Source organism: Vespa crabro, chromosome 15 (genome assembly GCF_910589235.1).
Source record: "Vespa crabro chromosome 15, iyVesCrab1.2, whole genome shotgun sequence".
In the NCBI taxonomy this organism is placed as follows: Eukaryota; Metazoa; Arthropoda; class Insecta; order Hymenoptera; family Vespidae; genus Vespa; species Vespa crabro.
This window is the reverse complement of record NC_060969.1, coordinates 3,125,615-3,143,114: the sequence shown is the minus strand read 5'-3', so window position 1 is coordinate 3,143,114 and position 17,500 is coordinate 3,125,615. Positions and strand designations below refer to the sequence as shown.

Sequence of the window (17,500 nt, the reverse complement as noted above, 5' to 3'; positions counted from 1 at the left end):
GCATTTAATTAGACAAGATCTAGAAAGAGAAAGGCGAGGAAGAGAAGGATTAGAAACTTTACATAGAGCTTTTATCAAGACACCTGCATTCGCAGCTGATGAAAGTACACAAAATGTTACAGACAAATTACATCATGTAAGTATAAAAAAAAAAAAAAAGGAATCTACAATACCAATTATATATTTTTTCTAATCAATTATTCCTTTTTTTTTTTTCTTTTTTTAAGATGCGTTCTATGCTACTATATTTGGAAGCTGCAAGATATAAGGTTGGTGGGACATTAGCAGAAGTTGAAGGTAGCAAAAGGAACAAGCATCCTTTAGCAGAACACATATTAGTTTCTAGAGATAAACAAGGACTTCAGCAAAGTGTTCTCAAGGTAAGAAATAATATAAAAATCTTTACAATTATTATAAGAATATCTATAAAATAAATATGTTATTATTATATTTAAATATTAATAATTTTTCTAGATTCCTTCTTGGGCAAGGAATGAATCTTTTGAGATACAAGATATTGATGACGAAATAGACGTACATTTAGTAAAAGGACATGAAACTGAGAACCGAGACTGGGCAGATAGAACGGCTGGTGATGGTAATTCAGAAAATCCACCGGATGAAGAAGATTTTAGTGATTTCGATGAATTCAGTAGTCATTCAGAAGACAATAATAATCAAGACGTTGATGTTACGGTTGTAACACCTAAGTCAGATAGTACGGAACAGTGCAGGGCAATATATCATTATGCTGCAAATCTTAATGACGAATTAAGTCTGAATCCTGGTGACTTAATAACTGTTCATCAAAAACAAGCAGATGGCTGGTGGATAGGTGAATGCAAAGGACGAACTGGTATATTTCCTGCTACATATGTCCAAGTAATACATTAAAGGGTATTATTTATCACACAATGTATTTTGATGATTTTTTTTTATCAAATACCAAGGAACAAAGTGCCAATGATTAAAAATTAAAACGGCGATGTAAACGCACAAAACACGTGATTAAACCATAATTAGCTCAACATATAAAATTATATTAATGTTACCAACCATGTTATTAGAATATAACAGGTACTTATGCTGTAACAATTGTTAGTGTCCTTATGCAATTTGTTTTCTTTACATTTATCATAATATAATTTAAATGATTTTATAGCGCTATGAGCTAACTGGTTAAATCCTTTGTCATTAGAAATTGTATATAAAATAATATAAATGTTGCCAATTGTAAATATTAGTCAAAAAATAATTTAAATGCGATACGTACAAGTATAAACGCTATATATAAATAGTATTTTTAAGATAAAAAATGCATTTATTTACGAAAATAATATCTGTATATATGTTATGACCTTTTCATTGTTTCTCATTATTCATGATGCCCCTATTATGGACTTTGTCCGTAACATATATAATAAAATTATGTATTTCTCTCTTTCTTTCTCTCTCTCTCTCTCTCTCTCTCTCTCTCTCTCTTTTAATCCTGAAGCTCATTAATATAATCGATTTTCAACTGTGTTTTTATTTCTTTTGGTAATTCTGTTTCATTAACTAAAATAATCACATTAATTTTATTATATGTATATTAAAAGTTTATCATATTAGCAATTTGGAATAATATTTACCACAATATGGTGTATTATTTGAAGTAATTAGAAAAAAAGTTCCACGATGAGGATAATTCTCTGCTTTAATTCCCATTTCAATGCAATTATCTTTGTTACATGATTCAGACATTATTTGTTTTATATTTCTATATGTCAAGTCCCAATGATGTGACCAGAAACTACAATTATTCATAGAAGTTAATAAAAGAGATTCAGTAAGATAAATATAAGAACGACCATGACTGCATATTGCTTGTTGAATAACTGAAAATAAATAATTTCTTTCATATTATAAAATTATTTAAAAAAAGTTATAATATCTTACATGTTTGAGGAATAGGTAAATAGCCAAAGATCGTTGTGTTGGATTCAGAACAACCTGGTTGATATTGGCCTCCATTAGGATAGAAATCTACGTGACCTTGGCATATTAATTATTAATGTATTAGAACATTACTAATAAAAAATAAACTATAACAAATATATAATGTTAGTAAACAAACCAATAGGCTCTGGTAAACCTAAGCCAAGATTGGAGAGTAATTTTCCATTAGTATGAATTATATCAACAAATGGTGCATCTGTTTTATCCAAATGAATAGATGAATCTGTATTTCTGAAACATGGCTGTGCTGGATCTAGACCAGTGATTCTATGTATTATCCAATTACTTTCTTTTTTCTTAAATTCTTTTGCAGCAAAGCCACAAATATGTGCTCCAAGACTATGGCCAATTAAATGTATAGTACCCCAATTAGATGTAACTTCTGTTGCATTTACTATATGTTCTAAAAATCTTTATAGACAAGAATATTATTTATCAAATTAATTATTATAAATGTTAGAAATGAATCATTTATATGCAACATACTTTGCAATTTGATGTCCAACTATTTTAGTATTGATGGCAGCTTTATAATAATTCCACGTATTACCTTCTGCGCTCCAATCCACGATTATTACATTAACATCATTCTATTAAATATAGAAACAAGATAAATATATGAAATATGTTTTTATTAAAATAATAAATTTTTTGTATAATACCCATTTAAGAAATGCTTCCTCCATTTCAGTAATCCATTTCTCATTGCTGTGAGATAAAAATCCATGTACTATTATAATAGTTCTACGTTCAATTTTAAAATCTGTCCATTCCAAACCAAACTGTTGACCAATATACACTTGTACTCTGTTCGGCTGATTTCTTGATGATAAAAGAAATTGAACATCTAATGACCTTAATTCATTAGCTTTGTCAATGGAAAAAAACCATGCTAAAACAATAGCAACTGTTTTTCCTAAACCAAAACAATCTACTTCTTTATTATTAGACATCAAATTTACTAAATCAGCACGGACTTTGTCTGTCCATGTATAAGTAAAATCTGATAAATTTTTATTTAACGAATTTGTTCTATTATTGTTCAAACAGGCGCAATTCATGATTAAAACATTATTTAATGTAATTGCCAATATTATATATAATAACATTATAATACTGATATTGAACACTTCAGGCACACACAAAAAGTATATGTATTTAAATTAATTTTATTAACATTTCCACGGCAAAGCTTTTTGGGATATATCTTTAATTATTCTATGAATATATATATTTTTTTTTATGTTTTGAATATAATTAGAATATTATAGAAATTAATGGAATAATATAAAATAATGTAATACGTTTGAAAATTGCAGAGTGATACTTGTTACATAGTTTGGTTTGAACTGAATATATGATTCTTTTCAACTGGGAAGCAATTAGTTATTTGTGATGGATTTAATCATTTCTATCTCTTATATTCTAAATAAACATGAGATAAAAGGTTCGATATAGAGGCGATCAAGTATACGTGATACTCGCCGTGAAAAATATTAAAATAATGACCTTTCATATTATGAATTTAAAATCAGAATTTATCATTATCATAAATTCAATGATAAGGCATGTCATGTAAATATAAACAGTAAACATAAAATAACCTTAATAACTTTCTTTGTTACATCGTTTGATTAATCTATATATTGTAACATTTTTTTTTATTAATAATGTTAGATATCATATATATATATATAAATATATATATATAATAATATATACACAAATGGTTTGTTATGTTTTCATGTATAATATTATATATTTTTAAACGAAAAAATAATTAAAAAAAATATATATATATATATATTTATGTAGTCAAATTTTGCTTCTTTTTCTTTCGTTTATTTTTTTTCTTGCCCTGCTGTAAAAAAGAAAGAAGAACGTTAATCGTTAATAAATTTTATGCATTGATATAATTATCTTCATATTTATAAAAATATATACATATGTAAATCCTTACTTTTGGCTGCACAAAGTTTGCTGGACTTGTTCCATCATTAATAATACTACCACCTTGGAAAGCTTTATTAAAGTCAACAGATTTATAGTCAAACTTTTCTACAGGAAGCATTCCTTTTTGTCTTAATTCTTTTTCATTTGCTTTTTTTTCTCCTTTCTTACGTGCCCTATAAAGCAAAATAAAAAAAAAAAAAAATAAAAAAAAATAAATAAATAAAATAAATATATCAAGATTTATTTATATGGATATAAAAATGAGTATCAATTATACCTTAAAGGTTTAATAGTATCATTCTGCAAATTTTGATTATGTGAAACATTTTGTACAGTTATTTGTTTATTTTGTTCATTCGTTGTATCTGTGTTTATAAGTAATTCTTTATTCACACCTTGCATTATTTTCTTGTTTAAAGAAGGAATTGGTGTAGACAAATTACTATCAGATCGTTCATCCGATGAATCTCTCACAGATAAATTTCTTTTTCTTTTTCTCCCAGGCAAACAAAGAGAGAAGATTTTGTTTTTTCTACGACATGAAGAACTTTGACCCGATGTAGTTTGATCGGGAAGAGATTTCTGATCAGTCTTAAATGTAGGCGAAGGTGTATCTTCGATTTTCGATTTATTTAATCTCTCTTCTTCTTCTTTTTCTTGGTTTTGTCTATCTTGTTCTTCTTGTTTAGCTATCACAGGTATTACACGTTTGTATCTTTCAAAGGGACTAATGAATATGAATTTTTTCTTTCTATTTTGTTCCACTTCATTAGAAGTTGATTGTTCATTCTAAAAAAATGAAAAATAATATTTTTGTTTATAATTTATAAATATATGATTTTTTTAACTTACATAATATATAATAATTATAAATATTAGAAATTACCTCAGATGAGTTTGGACTATCAAATACTGTAATGCTATGTTTTACATTAATATTGCTATTTAATATTTTTTCTATTTCTAATTGATTTAATTGATCTAATAGACAAGGTAAATCGGCTCTAGCTTCTGTACCACTTGGTATATCGTGAGGAGAATAAGTCCAAGCTTCTGAATTTACTGCATGATTTTCTCTAACAAATCGTTGTCTAATATCAGTTTCTTTCACTGGTTTTATTAAAGGTTGATCTCGTGCTTTAAGTATGATCTTATGAAGTTTTAATAAGTTTTGCCGAAGCAATGGTGGAATTGGATTACAACAAGCCAAAATCCCTTGCATTTCACGTGGTAATGTCTCAGCTATATTTAAAAGCATATGATTTGGTAAAACATAACCAGTGCTATCGTCTTCCTCTCTAGCCGTCATGTCTCTCCACTTATGTAATTCTTTCAAAGCATAAATTTGTTTATTATTAAAGAATTTTTGACTTTTCCTATACATATCCATATAACTTTCTTCTGTCCATATTGGCTTTACATAAGTTAATTTACATATCTCTGTACTTCTATCATATACAGCTTTTAAAATGTTAGTTTTCCCATTTGAAGAATCAATTAATGCATTTCTTAAAATATCTTTAATATGTAATAAATAATGCGTATCTTCTCTTGCATATTTTAAAAGTTCATCGGGTAAAGGTCTTATACGCCAATCAGCAAGTTGAAAATGTTTGTTCGGATCTATATTACAAAATCGTTTCAAAAGATAAGCTAAACTTAAATATGGTAAATTAAGTTGTTTAGCAGCTTGATGGGTATCAAACATATTTACAACATATATAGACAGATCTCTTTGAAGCCATTGAATGTCAAATTCTGCTCCATGGAACACTTTTAGGATAGTTGATTTTGTAAAAATCTCATTAAGCTCATGTAATTCTGATCTTAATGTTAATGTATCAATTATATAATCAGTATCACCAGTTGATATTTGCATCAAACAAGTTATACCTTGAAAACTTCTATAAGAATGATGTTCCAAATCTACAGCAATCTCTTGATATCTTTTTAAATCATCTAATAAAATTTTGATGTCTTCCGGTTTGTTTATCATAATTAACGGAGTTTTATGTAATGTTTTATACTTAACTGGTTCACCTTTTTGTAATTGATTATCCGGAGGTTGAAATTTATTCAATTCAAATTCATAAGGATGACAAAATACCTCTCCATCTTCGGTTTCTTCTAAATAAATAGCTAATGGTTTTAAAGAATTTGGCTTATCTTTAATTTTAGGTTCCCAAGGTTTTAAACTATTATCAATTTTGTCTTTGAAAGTTAATTGTGGTCTTTGTATATTTCTTGCAGTCAATAGACGTACCGCTTGTGCAGTTTTAGATGTATCAGATAATTGTTTGTTATTTCCAGATGTTATAATATTCCAACTACCGCTGGTATCCTTCTTGGTTTGCGATACAACTAATTCTATTTCAGGATTTTTTAATATACCACATTCTTCATCCATACACAAGCCTGCCTTATCTAAAAACACATCATTCGCTTCTAATAAAAGTTCAAACTTTTCTTCTATATCACGTCCATCTATATTATAGTTCACTCCTGATATATTAATTATTTTTTGCATCATCTTTAATAACCTTTCCGAATTTTCTTTTCTTGCTTTATTAAAACTCGGAAAACATTCATAATAATTAAAGTTTTCTCCATTTGGTAAATTATTAGCTGCTTTGATTCCTTCTCTTATAGCATCAAATACTTCCTTAAGATAATCGTCGAACGTAACAAAACCTTTTATAACTTGTGTACTTTCGATATTTTCCTCTTTTTTAGTTTCATTTTCAATAACAAATATCTCATTATTATCATCCCAATTTTCTGTCGTCTCCATTGTATTAAATACTCACATGAATTTAATAAAAAATTAACATACGTTATTTTTAGGTTATGATTTCAATGCTGTACACGATATATTATAGTTTGGATTTGTGGCACCTTTCTTTTTTCTTTTTGATAACAATCACCATGGAAATAAATTATTCATTTTTGGATGAATAAGGATCAAGTTAAAATATAAGTAATAAGTATATTAGAAAAATATATTGATTTCCTTCGAACTTCAGATATTATGGTGCCTCTTAAAAACATGTGAACAGACGACGCCATGAAATATTTTGACTTCACAGTGTTAGTCACTAATGTTAGAAGAACATGTAATACATTAACGTAAAATATTATTTTTGAAATTTTCTTTATCGGTGTGCGTAATAATTTCATTAAAAGATTAAAATAAATTTTGTAAATACATTGTATCGTGTTTCGTTATAAAAATACAATTATATTTATTGCAGCGTGTGTGTAAATTAAGGAATTAGATAATAGGAAAATATCATAACCTCTTTGTTCAAGATATTACAAGTAGACAAGGGAAAATGGAAAGAAAGATTCATTGGAGAATTATTATTTAAACCGTTTATTACAACACAACGATGTATTATTATAGATGTTATACCGTGTAGACCAAAAACGAATCGATTGAACAGTCGATCGGTCGGCATATATTAACCACAAGAGACCGTACGAATTTGTTAAATTATTTATTGCTAACGATGAGCTCATTCGTCGTGCAATTTAACAACATAACACATGTATATATATATATATATATATACATACATACGTATACATATCATATATATACATATATATATATATAGATATACATATACATATCAATTTATCTTTCTTAGTATTGACCATCTCATTGCATATCTGTTCACAATCGGATATATATAAAATATATATGTATATATACATACATATATATATCTCCATTAACAAACTTCTTTCTCTCTATCTAAAAGCACACAGCAAAACAATTGCAACGGCCGTCGATTGAATTATTAATTATTTTTACATTTTTCCGGTTTCATTACAAACGTAATAATCCACGTTTCCAATCGTTATTGATTGGTTGAGTATATCCATTCTGAAGTTATAAATTAGTTTGGTGCATATTTTTACGCAACGTGACAAAGTTAACTTCTACCTGGTAATTGAAAAAATTTGCAGTCTTCTGTCGTACTCCTATCTGTTTTTTTTTCTTTCTTCTCATTTTTTTTCTTTTTTTTTTCTTTTTTTTTTTTTTTAATGTTTACATTCTATAATGTATCCCTTCCTCCTCCTTCTCATCCTTTCCCCTCTCTCCCTACCTCTTTCTCTTCCTCCTTCTCTTCCTTCGGTCAATGTCATTAAACTTCTCGCGTAATCATTTCGTAAAGGAGACAATTAGGTTCGATGCATTTTTGCTCGTCCATTGGACAATGGTAGCTTGCATGATAAGCGTACCGTCACTCCTCATCAACAATTTCACAACTATGATATTTGCTGGATGAATCCAACCAACTTTCTACACCACTTGAAGCGAGATCATCGCAGGACGGTAATTCCGGCAGGGGTTCCATGTTAGGTGCACCCTTTTTAGTTAGATTATTCGTCATTCTTTCTTTTGGTTTAGCACCAGCCACTAAAAAAAAATAGAACGAATGAAACGTGGTGTTTTATTTAAAAACTTCTTTTTTCTTTTTTTCTTTTTTTTTTTTTTTTTTGGAGACTATAAATTCAAAGGAATATACAGAGAGAATGAAGGAGAGAGAGAGAGAGTGAGAGAGAGAGAGAGAGAGTTTACCATTGTTGGACGTAAGATTGGTATCTTTTCTATGTATCAAAGTTTGTCTAGACGTTCGTGGACTTCTATGATCACCACTTAGCCCTATCCCAGCGTTAATAGTAGGCAATCGAATATCCAAATGCGAGCCCTTTTCTGTAACTATCTAACAAGTCGTCGAAAAATAATACGATTGTATTTTACCTTGTTAATATTTCGCTATCGTATCGATGATTATATCTCGTTACCTTATTGTTCATTGCATATAATTTTGTTGCAATGTCTCTTGCAACTAAAGTCGTTAAGACAGTTGCGAGATAAGCTTCTTTAACAAGGAGATACTCCAAGGCCGATCTTTGCCAATAAACGTATCTACAAGAATTGGCCGCAACTATCGAGACCTATGAACGAAGAAATATTACAAATATATATTTCAATTTAATAAGAAAGATTAACTATCATCGTACCTTAAATTTATCATCTCTGGATGCTCTAGAACTTTCGAATTCTGGTGAGTCTAAAAATTCACAGGGTAGAATTGGATGTAAAAAGTTGGTGTCACTAAGAACATTGACCCTACCACTGAGCAATAAACCCAGCCTGTCCGTTTTAGTTAAGTTTTGCATTGCATATGCTTCACCAGCATGAAGGGACATCACTGTTGCTAGTTCTGGGGATACTAGTCTTTTAAATTGCGCCCTTGATACCTGCTCGAATCGTATGAACGAGTAATAAACTATGTTTTCTCGATTATCGAATATAGATAATATGACTTACTTTAAACGGATAGAAAAGTGTGTGATAGACCTCCTCTAATTCAGGATCGAATCTGACTGGTCTCATTTGATAAACAATATAAACCAATTGTCCAATATTTAACAATAAGAAGGTAAAATTCCAAGAAAAGATATCTGGTGCACAGATCACGTGCCATGCCCATCCGGACAGCAGCATGAAACCTACGGAATAAAAACATTGATTTTTATCATATCCAATTAAAGAGAATATTTTCCGTAATAATTAGTGACAAAGAAAAAAAAAAAAAAACAAAAAAAAAACCAGAAAGAAGAAAAGTAGACAAACATACCAACGATTAAAACGGAGTGCATAAACAATATACCCTTCTTTGAGGACGGTGCCGAATAAGAGAGTGCAAAGCAGAAATTTGCTAATTGGAACAATATGTGTTGTGGCTGTTGCCATAGGCACAGTGCGGTATTACCTGACGAAGAAAGATATATTAGAATAAGATTTTCATTTGATGAATGAAGATGTTGATAGATTAAGAAAGGAGAGACTGAATGAAGGAAATTGTATATACGAGTAAAAGTATTGATATTTAACTGAATTATATTCCTTAACTGACCTATCGCTGTGACGTTATACGAAGGCAAAGGATCGTGACCCAATCCTGGGCTCATCTTTGTGCGATCTTAAAAATGTACAATATATGTATATGGTAAGAAAGTAAGGAAGACGCTTTCTATTACTACTGCGTGCCCATGTTTGTTTTGGTTAAAGATTCTTTGGTTTACCACCGTTTTCACTCCTAAATCACTTTACGGCGCATGTCTATAGTTCATGCGCATGTACAAATCCTTAAGGATCGATAATTTTCCTGATCAGTTGGATAGATTTAAACATATCCTGTTTAAATTTTTTACAAGTATATACTATTACCGACTATTATCAATGAGATCAAAAAAACAGTGTTCTACAATTATCAAATGCTTTTATACAATAAATAAAATATTACTATTATCTGCTCGATAAATGAAACCAGTATATTATTATTATCGTTAGTTTTTTACTCAGAAATTTTTGATTACCGACGAATTTAATCGGGTCGTTAAAAGAGGAATCTACTATTATCTAATATTATTACTCGATCGCTAAAACGAATATCTACTATTAGCAACATTTTTTCGATCGGTAAAATAGGAATCTTCGTATTTGATTTAAGTATTTATAACTTTAGTTAAAGAGATATTTCCATGTAAGTGGAAGATGTTTACGTTGATTCATTGAACTTTGTAATTTCATTCAATTGACTCGGCGACACACTAACCTATATAAATTCTGAGAATTTACGCGTCATTACTACCACTACTACTACTATTACTACGAACAGCAGGTATTATATGAATTACGAATGGAAATCTTTCGAAGGCGATATCTTCTGAATGAAAAATCGTAGAGACTTGAAACAAATACCATTTTAAAATATAATTTATTTTTTATTTATTTAAATATTGCAATAATATCGATATAATAAAATCGATTTTGTTACTAATTTTTATAATTGAAATTTTTTTCTTTTTTCTTTTGTAACAGGTAACGTAACTATAATGAAATCATTAAAATTTTTATTTATAATTATGTAAATTTTATTTTATTTATTTGAAATAAGATATATAAGAACTATTAACAGCCGCCAATGTACGAAGTTGAAAGATAAAAACCCGAAAGATTTTTCTTTCGTAATAAGAACGTAACAGGGAAATATCTCCTAAACTAATAATTCTTTGATATACGAAGCAATCAAAAACATATGATTCCATTAAAAAAAAAATATACTTCATATATCCTTACGACTTTTCATAGAAACAAAGTTTCTTTATATCTCTGAACAAAGCGGAGATATTTAAGGTGATCAAAATTATTGCTCCACTCTGTATATATATGTATACATACACAGCACATTCACCCAACACACACACACACACAGACACACATACACACACACACACACAAAATTGATTTATTCTTATATACATACATATCGTGTACCTTGTTGTAGTAGATTTCCCGTATACAAATACAGAATTACCTTTCTATCGTACTAAATTCAATTTAACAAAAACACACTATCATTCCGATCATTCATCCAGCGTATTTTGAAAATACTTTTCATCAATGAAACATGTTTTTTTTTTTCTTTTTTCTTTTATAATAATCCTCATGCTTATATCATACGAACATTCACATTCGATCTTAATTTAATAACAATATCATTAAAGATTATCACTCTTCGTTGATCTTGAAAGATTCGAGAGCACCCCTGATAATATGAAGGACGTCGGTAAGGAAGTTACCCTATGTTATCGACCGAGCACAAAATGATATGTAATTCTAAACAAACAAACAAACAAACAAACGAACGAACAAACAAACAAAAATTAAGAAAAAGAGGAAAGAACAAAAAAAAAAAAATTGCCAAGCAATTCGTTACATTAAAAAGAATCAGGTCGACGCCCCGTCACGTCTATTTTTGTTTTTGCTCCTTTTTTGTTCTAACAAATTGAGAATATTCTAAATAACTTAATCGAGAATATTCAATTTACTGTTCGTTTTTCTCAATTGAGCTCGCCACGGTATTATCTGTCCATCATCGGAATCATCGTCCCTCATGTCGTTTCCCTTCTCATCCACGTTATTCTCGTTCTTTTCTTCCTTTCGATTGTTGCAACCAGCAGCCGCTGGCGAAGTGTCTCTCTTCGATGTCGTCGTAATATCTATTTTTACGGTTGAAACGGCCGTCACGTTTGACTGAACATGATTGTTGTTGTTGTTGTTGTTGTTGTTGTTGTTATTGTTGTTGTTGTTAATCCTAAATATATTATGATAAAAAGAAAAAACAAAAAAAAATCATTTCTGTTAATACTTAAATGTACCGTTTACTTAAATATCTACGTCAGTATATAGTTAAAGAGAAATACGTAAAAATGTGAATGTCAAAGTGTGATAATTATTAATTCTAAAAAAAACAAAAACTGGTTTTATCTGTCCTACTTTTTATCCTCGTTGTCCTTTTTTGCTAGCAACTGTCTCTTCCAAGGTGGTATCGCTTTCTGTCTCCTTTCTTCGTTTTCCCTAGCTATTTGCTCTTCTAATTCCTTTTTAGCTCTTTCCGCGGCCTTTCTCGCCAACATCTGCCTCTTCCATATAGGTATTATGTTCCCTGAACTATCCTTTTCCGGAATCTATCAATGAAAATGAAGAATAAAAACAAAAACAAAAACAAAAACAAAAAAAGAAAGAAAATAAACAAATAAAACTAAAAATGGAAAAAGAAAAACAATAAGTAAGAAAAGAGAAATTGAAGTGTAATTTTACTTCGACGCTATACTATCATCTTCTATTAGAATTAATTTAGATTTTCATTTTTTTCAATTATTACTCACTTGATCGACAAAATTAGACACGCTAAAAGCTTTGCTTATTTCCGATATTAAATTTTGTTCCTGTGTCTTTTCTACCTGCGCTCGTTCTACTTTAAGTTTCTTGATACCCGGTATATCCTTCGTTCTTTTCAATTCGGCTATCAGGTCCGTTTTTTGAATGAAAAATGGCTCCGACACTGTTCAAAGACAAAATTTAAATTACAATTCAAATGGATTATCACAGAATGATTATCCTCCTTCTATAAAACGTACCATTGGTCATTGAGGCGCTACGAGGTGGTGGCGCGGAGAACGTTTTAGTTGCATTCATTTTTGTATTAGTTCTTCTCAATTGAATACTCGTAAGATCCTGAATGCTAATGGTTGCCAATGGTTGCTGAGGTGACTTTGGACTTTCGGATTCGTTCGAGGGACTAGTCGTTGCGCCAGTACTATTAACGTTTGAAATACCACGGGTTTTTTGTAATGGTGATAACGGAGGTGGTGGCGGTCCTGGGGGAGATTCCTTTTCCTTTTTTTCGTTCTTTTGTCTTTCTTCTTCTTCTTCCTCGTCTTCCTCTTCTTCCTCCTCTTCGGTATCCCTACCCTGACAATCTAAATTGTCTACAGATCTATAAAAATCATATCATTTAATCTTAGATAAATGATACCACAATGTAACATGAAAATTTATTCATCCCAAAACAAAACGACGATTTTAATCGTATAAATATACGCTTAATACGTATTTATATCATTGTACGAATAATTAAATGACAATATAATATAATACAAACCTTGCTTTAGAAAGAGTATTCTTTGTGACGTTTTTACAAATACTTTTAAGATACTCCGATGGTTTCAAAAGAGTATCCGAATCAGCCGCGTTGGCAAACTTTGGCGGTATGAACGGTAACACCATATGTCTGTTTATCAAGTGAGACGACTGACTCGTCTTAATTTCCTCGACGTCCGCGGGTGGACTGGCAGGAGGAACTTCCGGCTGTTGATGCTCGCCGCAGGATACGTCGCTCTTGTTGGTCGCTGTTCCGAGACAGAGAAAAGTGGTGGCGGTGCGGGTACGGGGACGGGGGCGGGGGCGAGAGAAAAAGAGAGAGGAGAGAGGGGCGGGGAGGGGCGGGGAGGGGAGGGGGTTTAGATTCATTATATCTCTGCTTAAGAGTCTTTACTCTACAAACTATACGCGCTATATGTTTGAATAAAAGTGTGCGTTGATGTGTATGCCCGGAGATTGACTTTGGTATATACAACACAAACTAAGTGAAATCTAGGTAAGTATATTATATGCCCGTTGATCGACATGGTCTAGTAAGTGTCCGTGCTCGTGATCCGCTAAGAGATTTTTAATTAAAAGGCCAACGAATCACCCTAAATTGAGTGCCCCAATATGATTTACCAACTAGCATTAGTCTTGGTCCTAATTAGCGATCTCTCTCTCTCTCTCTCTCTCTCTCTCTCTCTCTCTGTTAATCACGTCATCTTGCAATTAATTGGGCGAATTAGTTATTATCGTTAGATTATTTATATATGTATATAATTTTTTTTCTTTTTTTTTTTTTTTCCTATGGAAATGCATCGTTATTCGTGTCCTTTTCTTTTGGAAATGTGCAAACGACGCTGTATTTCTATATTAAATTTTACTCGTTCTAACAGCTTAAATGTATATTACTTAAGCGAGCGATCCAATAAAAATTTTCATCATTTCTAATCTTTCAAGGAGAAAACTTTTTTATAGATTAAAAAAAGGAAAAAAAAATAAGAGAAAAAAATACATAAATGAAAAAGAAAAAAAATATACATATATATATATATATATATATATAGAACATGTTACCTGAATTAAAGTAATTTAATGTTTGATTATTTCTAATCTAACGTGAAAAAAAGTTTCTGTATAGTAATGTATTATAAGATAAAAAGTATCTGTTTATGAACGAGAGCAGATATGAACGCGTATGTATGTGTGTATATATATATATATATTTATATATACATATACATTATGTATGTTTTTATCAGACAATATTAGCGATGGTAAACGAATGCGGATGTATGCATGTATGTACGTACTTTACAAGGACGTGTAAAATTATTGGTAATTCTAATGCGGAAAAGAAAGGTGCCTGAGAGCTCGGACACAATATATCCACAAATATTTAAACACACACGCATATATGTACGCAAACACATACACACACACATACACACACACACACACACGAGATTCTGTCGAGCGAATCGTCGAAATTATCCGGAATTTTTTCTTTCTTTCTTTCTTTCTTTTTTTTTCTTTTTTTTTCTTTTTTTCTTTTTTTTTTTTTTTGTTCACGAGGACGCTTTCAACATAAACCTTCCAGAAATTCTTTGCTCAACGGAATGATGCGCTTGAACGATTTACTTCCTCTAATAATCTACGCCTTTAGATTAGGCTAAAATATCGATCATCATTATTAAATGCACTTCTTCGATACGATTATTTTTTTTCCCTATTTTTAATTTCTTTTTTCTTTTTTTTTCTTTTTTTTTTTTTTTTTCGTTCTCTTCAAAGCGTTCATAAAATATTATAAGAGTAACAAACAACAATGACTGTCATTATTAATCATGAAGGAAAAGAAGAACGTTACCGTTTCCATTTTTGTTCTCTTGACTATTGTCACCAGAATCTTTTTTCTCGTTATTGCTTTCACCATTTTGCTTTGAATTCACGACCAATACTACGATGTCCTCTCTGTCTGGCGGTGGTGGGGGTGGCGGTGGTGGGGGTTTGACGAAACTAAAAAGAATAAAATTAAAAAGACAGAGAGAGAGAGACAAAGAGACAGAAAGAGAGAGAGAGAGAGAGAGAGAGAGAGAGAGAGAGAGAGAGAGAGAAAGAGAGAGAAAGGAGATGTTATATTAGAAATATAATAAAATTATAAAAAATATTGTAAAATAACTCCGGTATATGTGGGAAATTAATATTTTCCATTAATTTTATAGTTTTACAATTACCGTCATCCTGTATGAAAGTGTTACACGATATCCTCGTAAATATATTTTTTAATATTTCTTTTTTCCTTTTCTTATTCTTTTCTTTTTATCATCCAACAGGACGATAGCAATCGATTCGTGGATGTCATATCAATTGATACTTATATACCGGATGTATAATAATAGTGATAATGATGATGATAATAATAATAATCATAATAATAATAATAATAGGAAGAAGAATTATACTTTTGAAGGATATAAATTGGTGCAAGTAGGCAATTCTCGATTCGGTCTACTTTCGATAGATCGTTTTTCTCTCTATATTCATCGATTTATTTTAGCCTACTTACCCAGGTCCACTACCATTGCTTGGCCTTATCTCCTTTTCACTTTCCACGTGCGTCGCCGAGGACTCTTTCCTTTCTGTAAAAATGAATAATTCTTTTTCTAGAATGAACTCCAGTAACGGTGATAAAATAAGCATATCTTCGTTAAATTATTATCGAGAATAAAATTTGATCGTAGATCGGCCAAGAGATTAGATAAAATAAGAGCGACGTGTAAAGCGTCACGAAAAAAAAAGGCAAAAACAAAAAAAAAAAAAAAAGAAAACAAAAAAAAATTCTGAGCTATCGAACATTCTGTTCCCCCCCGTTAATGATAGCGACGAATTAAAAATGAATTTTTTCAAATCGTACAACTTATGCCGAAACGATTATTAAAAAGGACTAAGAAAAAAAAAAAAAAAAGAAAAAAAAAAATAATAATAAGAAAGAAAGAAGTAAAAAACAAAGATCAAAGATGACGTTTTAACGAGATAAAAGAAAGGTCAATGAACTTACGAGCTATAAAAGATCTCGAATTTTAATCAATGAATCGAAACTCAATGATTCCATTGAATTGCAAAAAAAAAAGTTACTAGAAAAAGTTTTAATAAAGTTTTCTATCAATAGATATAAATAACGGGTCTGATGATGATTTTGCAAAATTTTTCCAAAATTCTTTTTCCGTGGCAAAGAGAGAAAAAAAGAAAAAAGATAATCGAAAGACCAAATGCATCTTCGAGCTGTTACAAGTAAGGGTTGAATGACTTTTCAAGCGGCACGAAGACCCCCTCCCCCTCCCTCCCTCCCGCCCGTTTACCTCGCGACTTTTGTGAACAAAAAGGAAAACAAAAACAAAAACAAAAACAAAAACGAAACAAAGAAAAAGGAAAAGAAATTAAACAATACGAAAGAGACTAATGATTCGTCAAGCCTATATAAGAAACTCTATAATTTTATAGAATTAATGAAGAAAGAAGGAAGAGAGATAACACACACTCTCTCTCTTTCTCTCTCTCTCTCTCTCTCTCTCTCTCTCTAGTTTTTTCTACCATGTAATACTTCCGTGTTGATCTTCGTTGTCTTGTTGATTCGTTCGTTGCTACTGTTACGTGACAAAGATGGCGTCGACGTAGTTGATGAAAAACAATGTATCTCGCTGCTCATATTCGAAGATTCACTGGCACTACTCGATCTGCTATATCGTCGATTGGTTTTTCTGGATCGGCTGAAAGTTCGATGAATAAGAATATTTTTATCTAACGATTTAAATCGAATCGATTGAATCTCCAATCTCCCTCTCCCTTTCAATCTTTCTCTATCTTCTTTTACATCCCTCCCCACCCTCTCTCTCTCTCTCTCTCTCTCTCTCTCTCACTCTATCTCTTTCTATCTTTAAAAAAATTATTCCTCGTTACCTTGATTCTTATGAAATCCAAAAAACGAAGTGATATTAGATAACATTTTACTAACACACAACCGGCCTAAGCGACGCCCCGATG

General features: G+C 30.6%; 4 protein-coding genes and 1 long non-coding RNA gene across 10 annotated transcripts in view; 2 read left to right on the top strand and 3 right to left on the bottom strand.

The window, feature by feature from the left end:
* Nucleotides 1-1,444, top strand: part of LOC124429641 — an 11,517-nt gene extending 10,073 nt beyond the window's left edge. For all 3 annotated transcript variants that reach the window (XM_046975191.1, XM_046975190.1, XM_046975189.1), the window contains exons 7-9: nt 1-136; nt 228-380; nt 475-1,444. The exon at nt 1-136 is cut by the window's left edge and continues 194 nt beyond it. In XM_046975191.1, coding sequence (XP_046831147.1) covers nt 1-136; nt 228-380; nt 475-894 — 709 coding nt within the window. In that variant the 3' untranslated portion in view covers nt 895-1,444. The remainder of the gene's footprint in view (nt 137-227; nt 381-474) is intronic.
* On the bottom strand, nt 899-3,770 carry LOC124429642 (pancreatic triacylglycerol lipase-like). Of its 2 annotated transcripts, XM_046975193.1 has the most exons (7): nt 3,303-3,768; nt 2,661-2,820; nt 2,485-2,588; nt 2,117-2,409; nt 1,939-2,034; nt 1,632-1,877; nt 899-1,557 (listed from the first exon to the last, which is right to left on the bottom strand). In XM_046975193.1, exons 2-7 carry the CDS (start codon nt 2,682-2,684, stop codon nt 1,484-1,486), a joined length of 837 nt encoding a protein of 278 aa, XP_046831149.1. In that variant the 5' UTR covers nt 2,685-2,820; nt 3,303-3,768; the 3' UTR covers nt 899-1,483. The 2 variants fall into 2 exon arrangements, with proteins under 2 accessions (XP_046831149.1, XP_046831148.1); XM_046975192.1 differs by having other exon boundaries at nt 2,661-3,770.
* A 35-nt stretch (nt 3,771-3,805) lies between these two features.
* On the bottom strand, nt 3,806-7,171 carry LOC124429639 (exosome component 10). Its single transcript, XM_046975187.1, has 4 exons — nt 4,838-7,171; nt 4,229-4,740; nt 3,959-4,124; nt 3,806-3,859 (listed from the first exon to the last, which is right to left on the bottom strand). Exons 1-4 carry the CDS (start codon nt 6,740-6,742, stop codon nt 3,806-3,808), a joined length of 2,637 nt encoding a protein of 878 aa, XP_046831143.1. The 5' UTR covers nt 6,743-7,171.
* A 137-nt stretch (nt 7,172-7,308) lies between these two features.
* LOC124429637 (putative mediator of RNA polymerase II transcription subunit 26) overlaps nt 7,309-17,500 on the bottom strand; it is a 23,930-nt gene continuing 13,738 nt past the window's right edge. For 2 of the 3 annotated variants that reach the window (XM_046975185.1, XM_046975186.1), the window contains 14 exons: nt 17,051-17,226; nt 16,026-16,098; nt 15,327-15,475; nt 13,479-13,725; nt 12,955-13,313; nt 12,703-12,878; nt 12,311-12,501; nt 11,863-12,128; nt 9,606-9,740; nt 9,296-9,477; nt 8,986-9,225; nt 8,767-8,919; nt 8,540-8,684; nt 7,309-8,377 (listed from right to left, as the gene is read on the bottom strand). In XM_046975185.1, coding sequence (XP_046831141.1) covers nt 8,202-8,377; nt 8,540-8,684; nt 8,767-8,919; nt 8,986-9,225; nt 9,296-9,477; nt 9,606-9,740; nt 11,863-12,128; nt 12,311-12,501; nt 12,703-12,878; nt 12,955-13,313; nt 13,479-13,725; nt 15,327-15,475; nt 16,026-16,098; nt 17,051-17,226 — 2,668 coding nt within the window. In that variant the 3' untranslated portion in view covers nt 7,309-8,201. The remainder of the gene's footprint in view (nt 8,378-8,539; nt 8,685-8,766; nt 8,920-8,985; nt 9,226-9,295; nt 9,478-9,605; nt 9,741-11,862; nt 12,129-12,310; nt 12,502-12,702; nt 12,879-12,954; nt 13,314-13,478; nt 13,726-15,326; nt 15,476-16,025; nt 16,099-17,050; nt 17,227-17,500) is intronic. The other variant, XR_006943501.1, reaches the window with a different exon arrangement.
* Nucleotides 13,737-17,500, top strand: part of LOC124429640 — an 18,057-nt gene continuing 14,293 nt past the window's right edge. Inside the window, exon 1 of the long non-coding RNA XR_006943502.1 lies at nt 13,737-13,973. This is a non-coding gene — a long non-coding RNA (uncharacterized LOC124429640). The remainder of the gene's footprint in view (nt 13,974-17,500) is intronic.

Coding starts and splice junctions, on each gene's coding strand:
- LOC124429639 (XM_046975187.1), bottom strand. CDS start 6,742: ATGGAGACGACAGAAAATTGGGATGATAATAATGAGATATTTGTTATT. Junction 4,741..4,837: donor ATAGTCCAAACTCATCTGAG/GTAATTTCTAAT, acceptor TCATTTTTTTAG/AATGAACAATCAACTTCTAA. Junction 3,860..3,958: donor CAAACTTTGTGCAGCCAAAA/GTAAGGATTTAC, acceptor TCTTTTTTACAG/CAGGGCAAGAAAAAAAATAA.
- LOC124429642 (XM_046975192.1), bottom strand. CDS start 3,107: ATGTTATTATATATAATATTGGCAATTACATTAAATAATGTTTTAATC. Junction 2,410..2,484: donor GTTGGACATCAAATTGCAAA/GTATGTTGCATA, acceptor TTGTCTATAAAG/ATTTTTAGAACATATAGTAA. Junction 1,558..1,631: donor AAATAATACACCATATTGTG/GTAAATATTATT, acceptor TGATTATTTTAG/TTAATGAAACAGAATTACCA.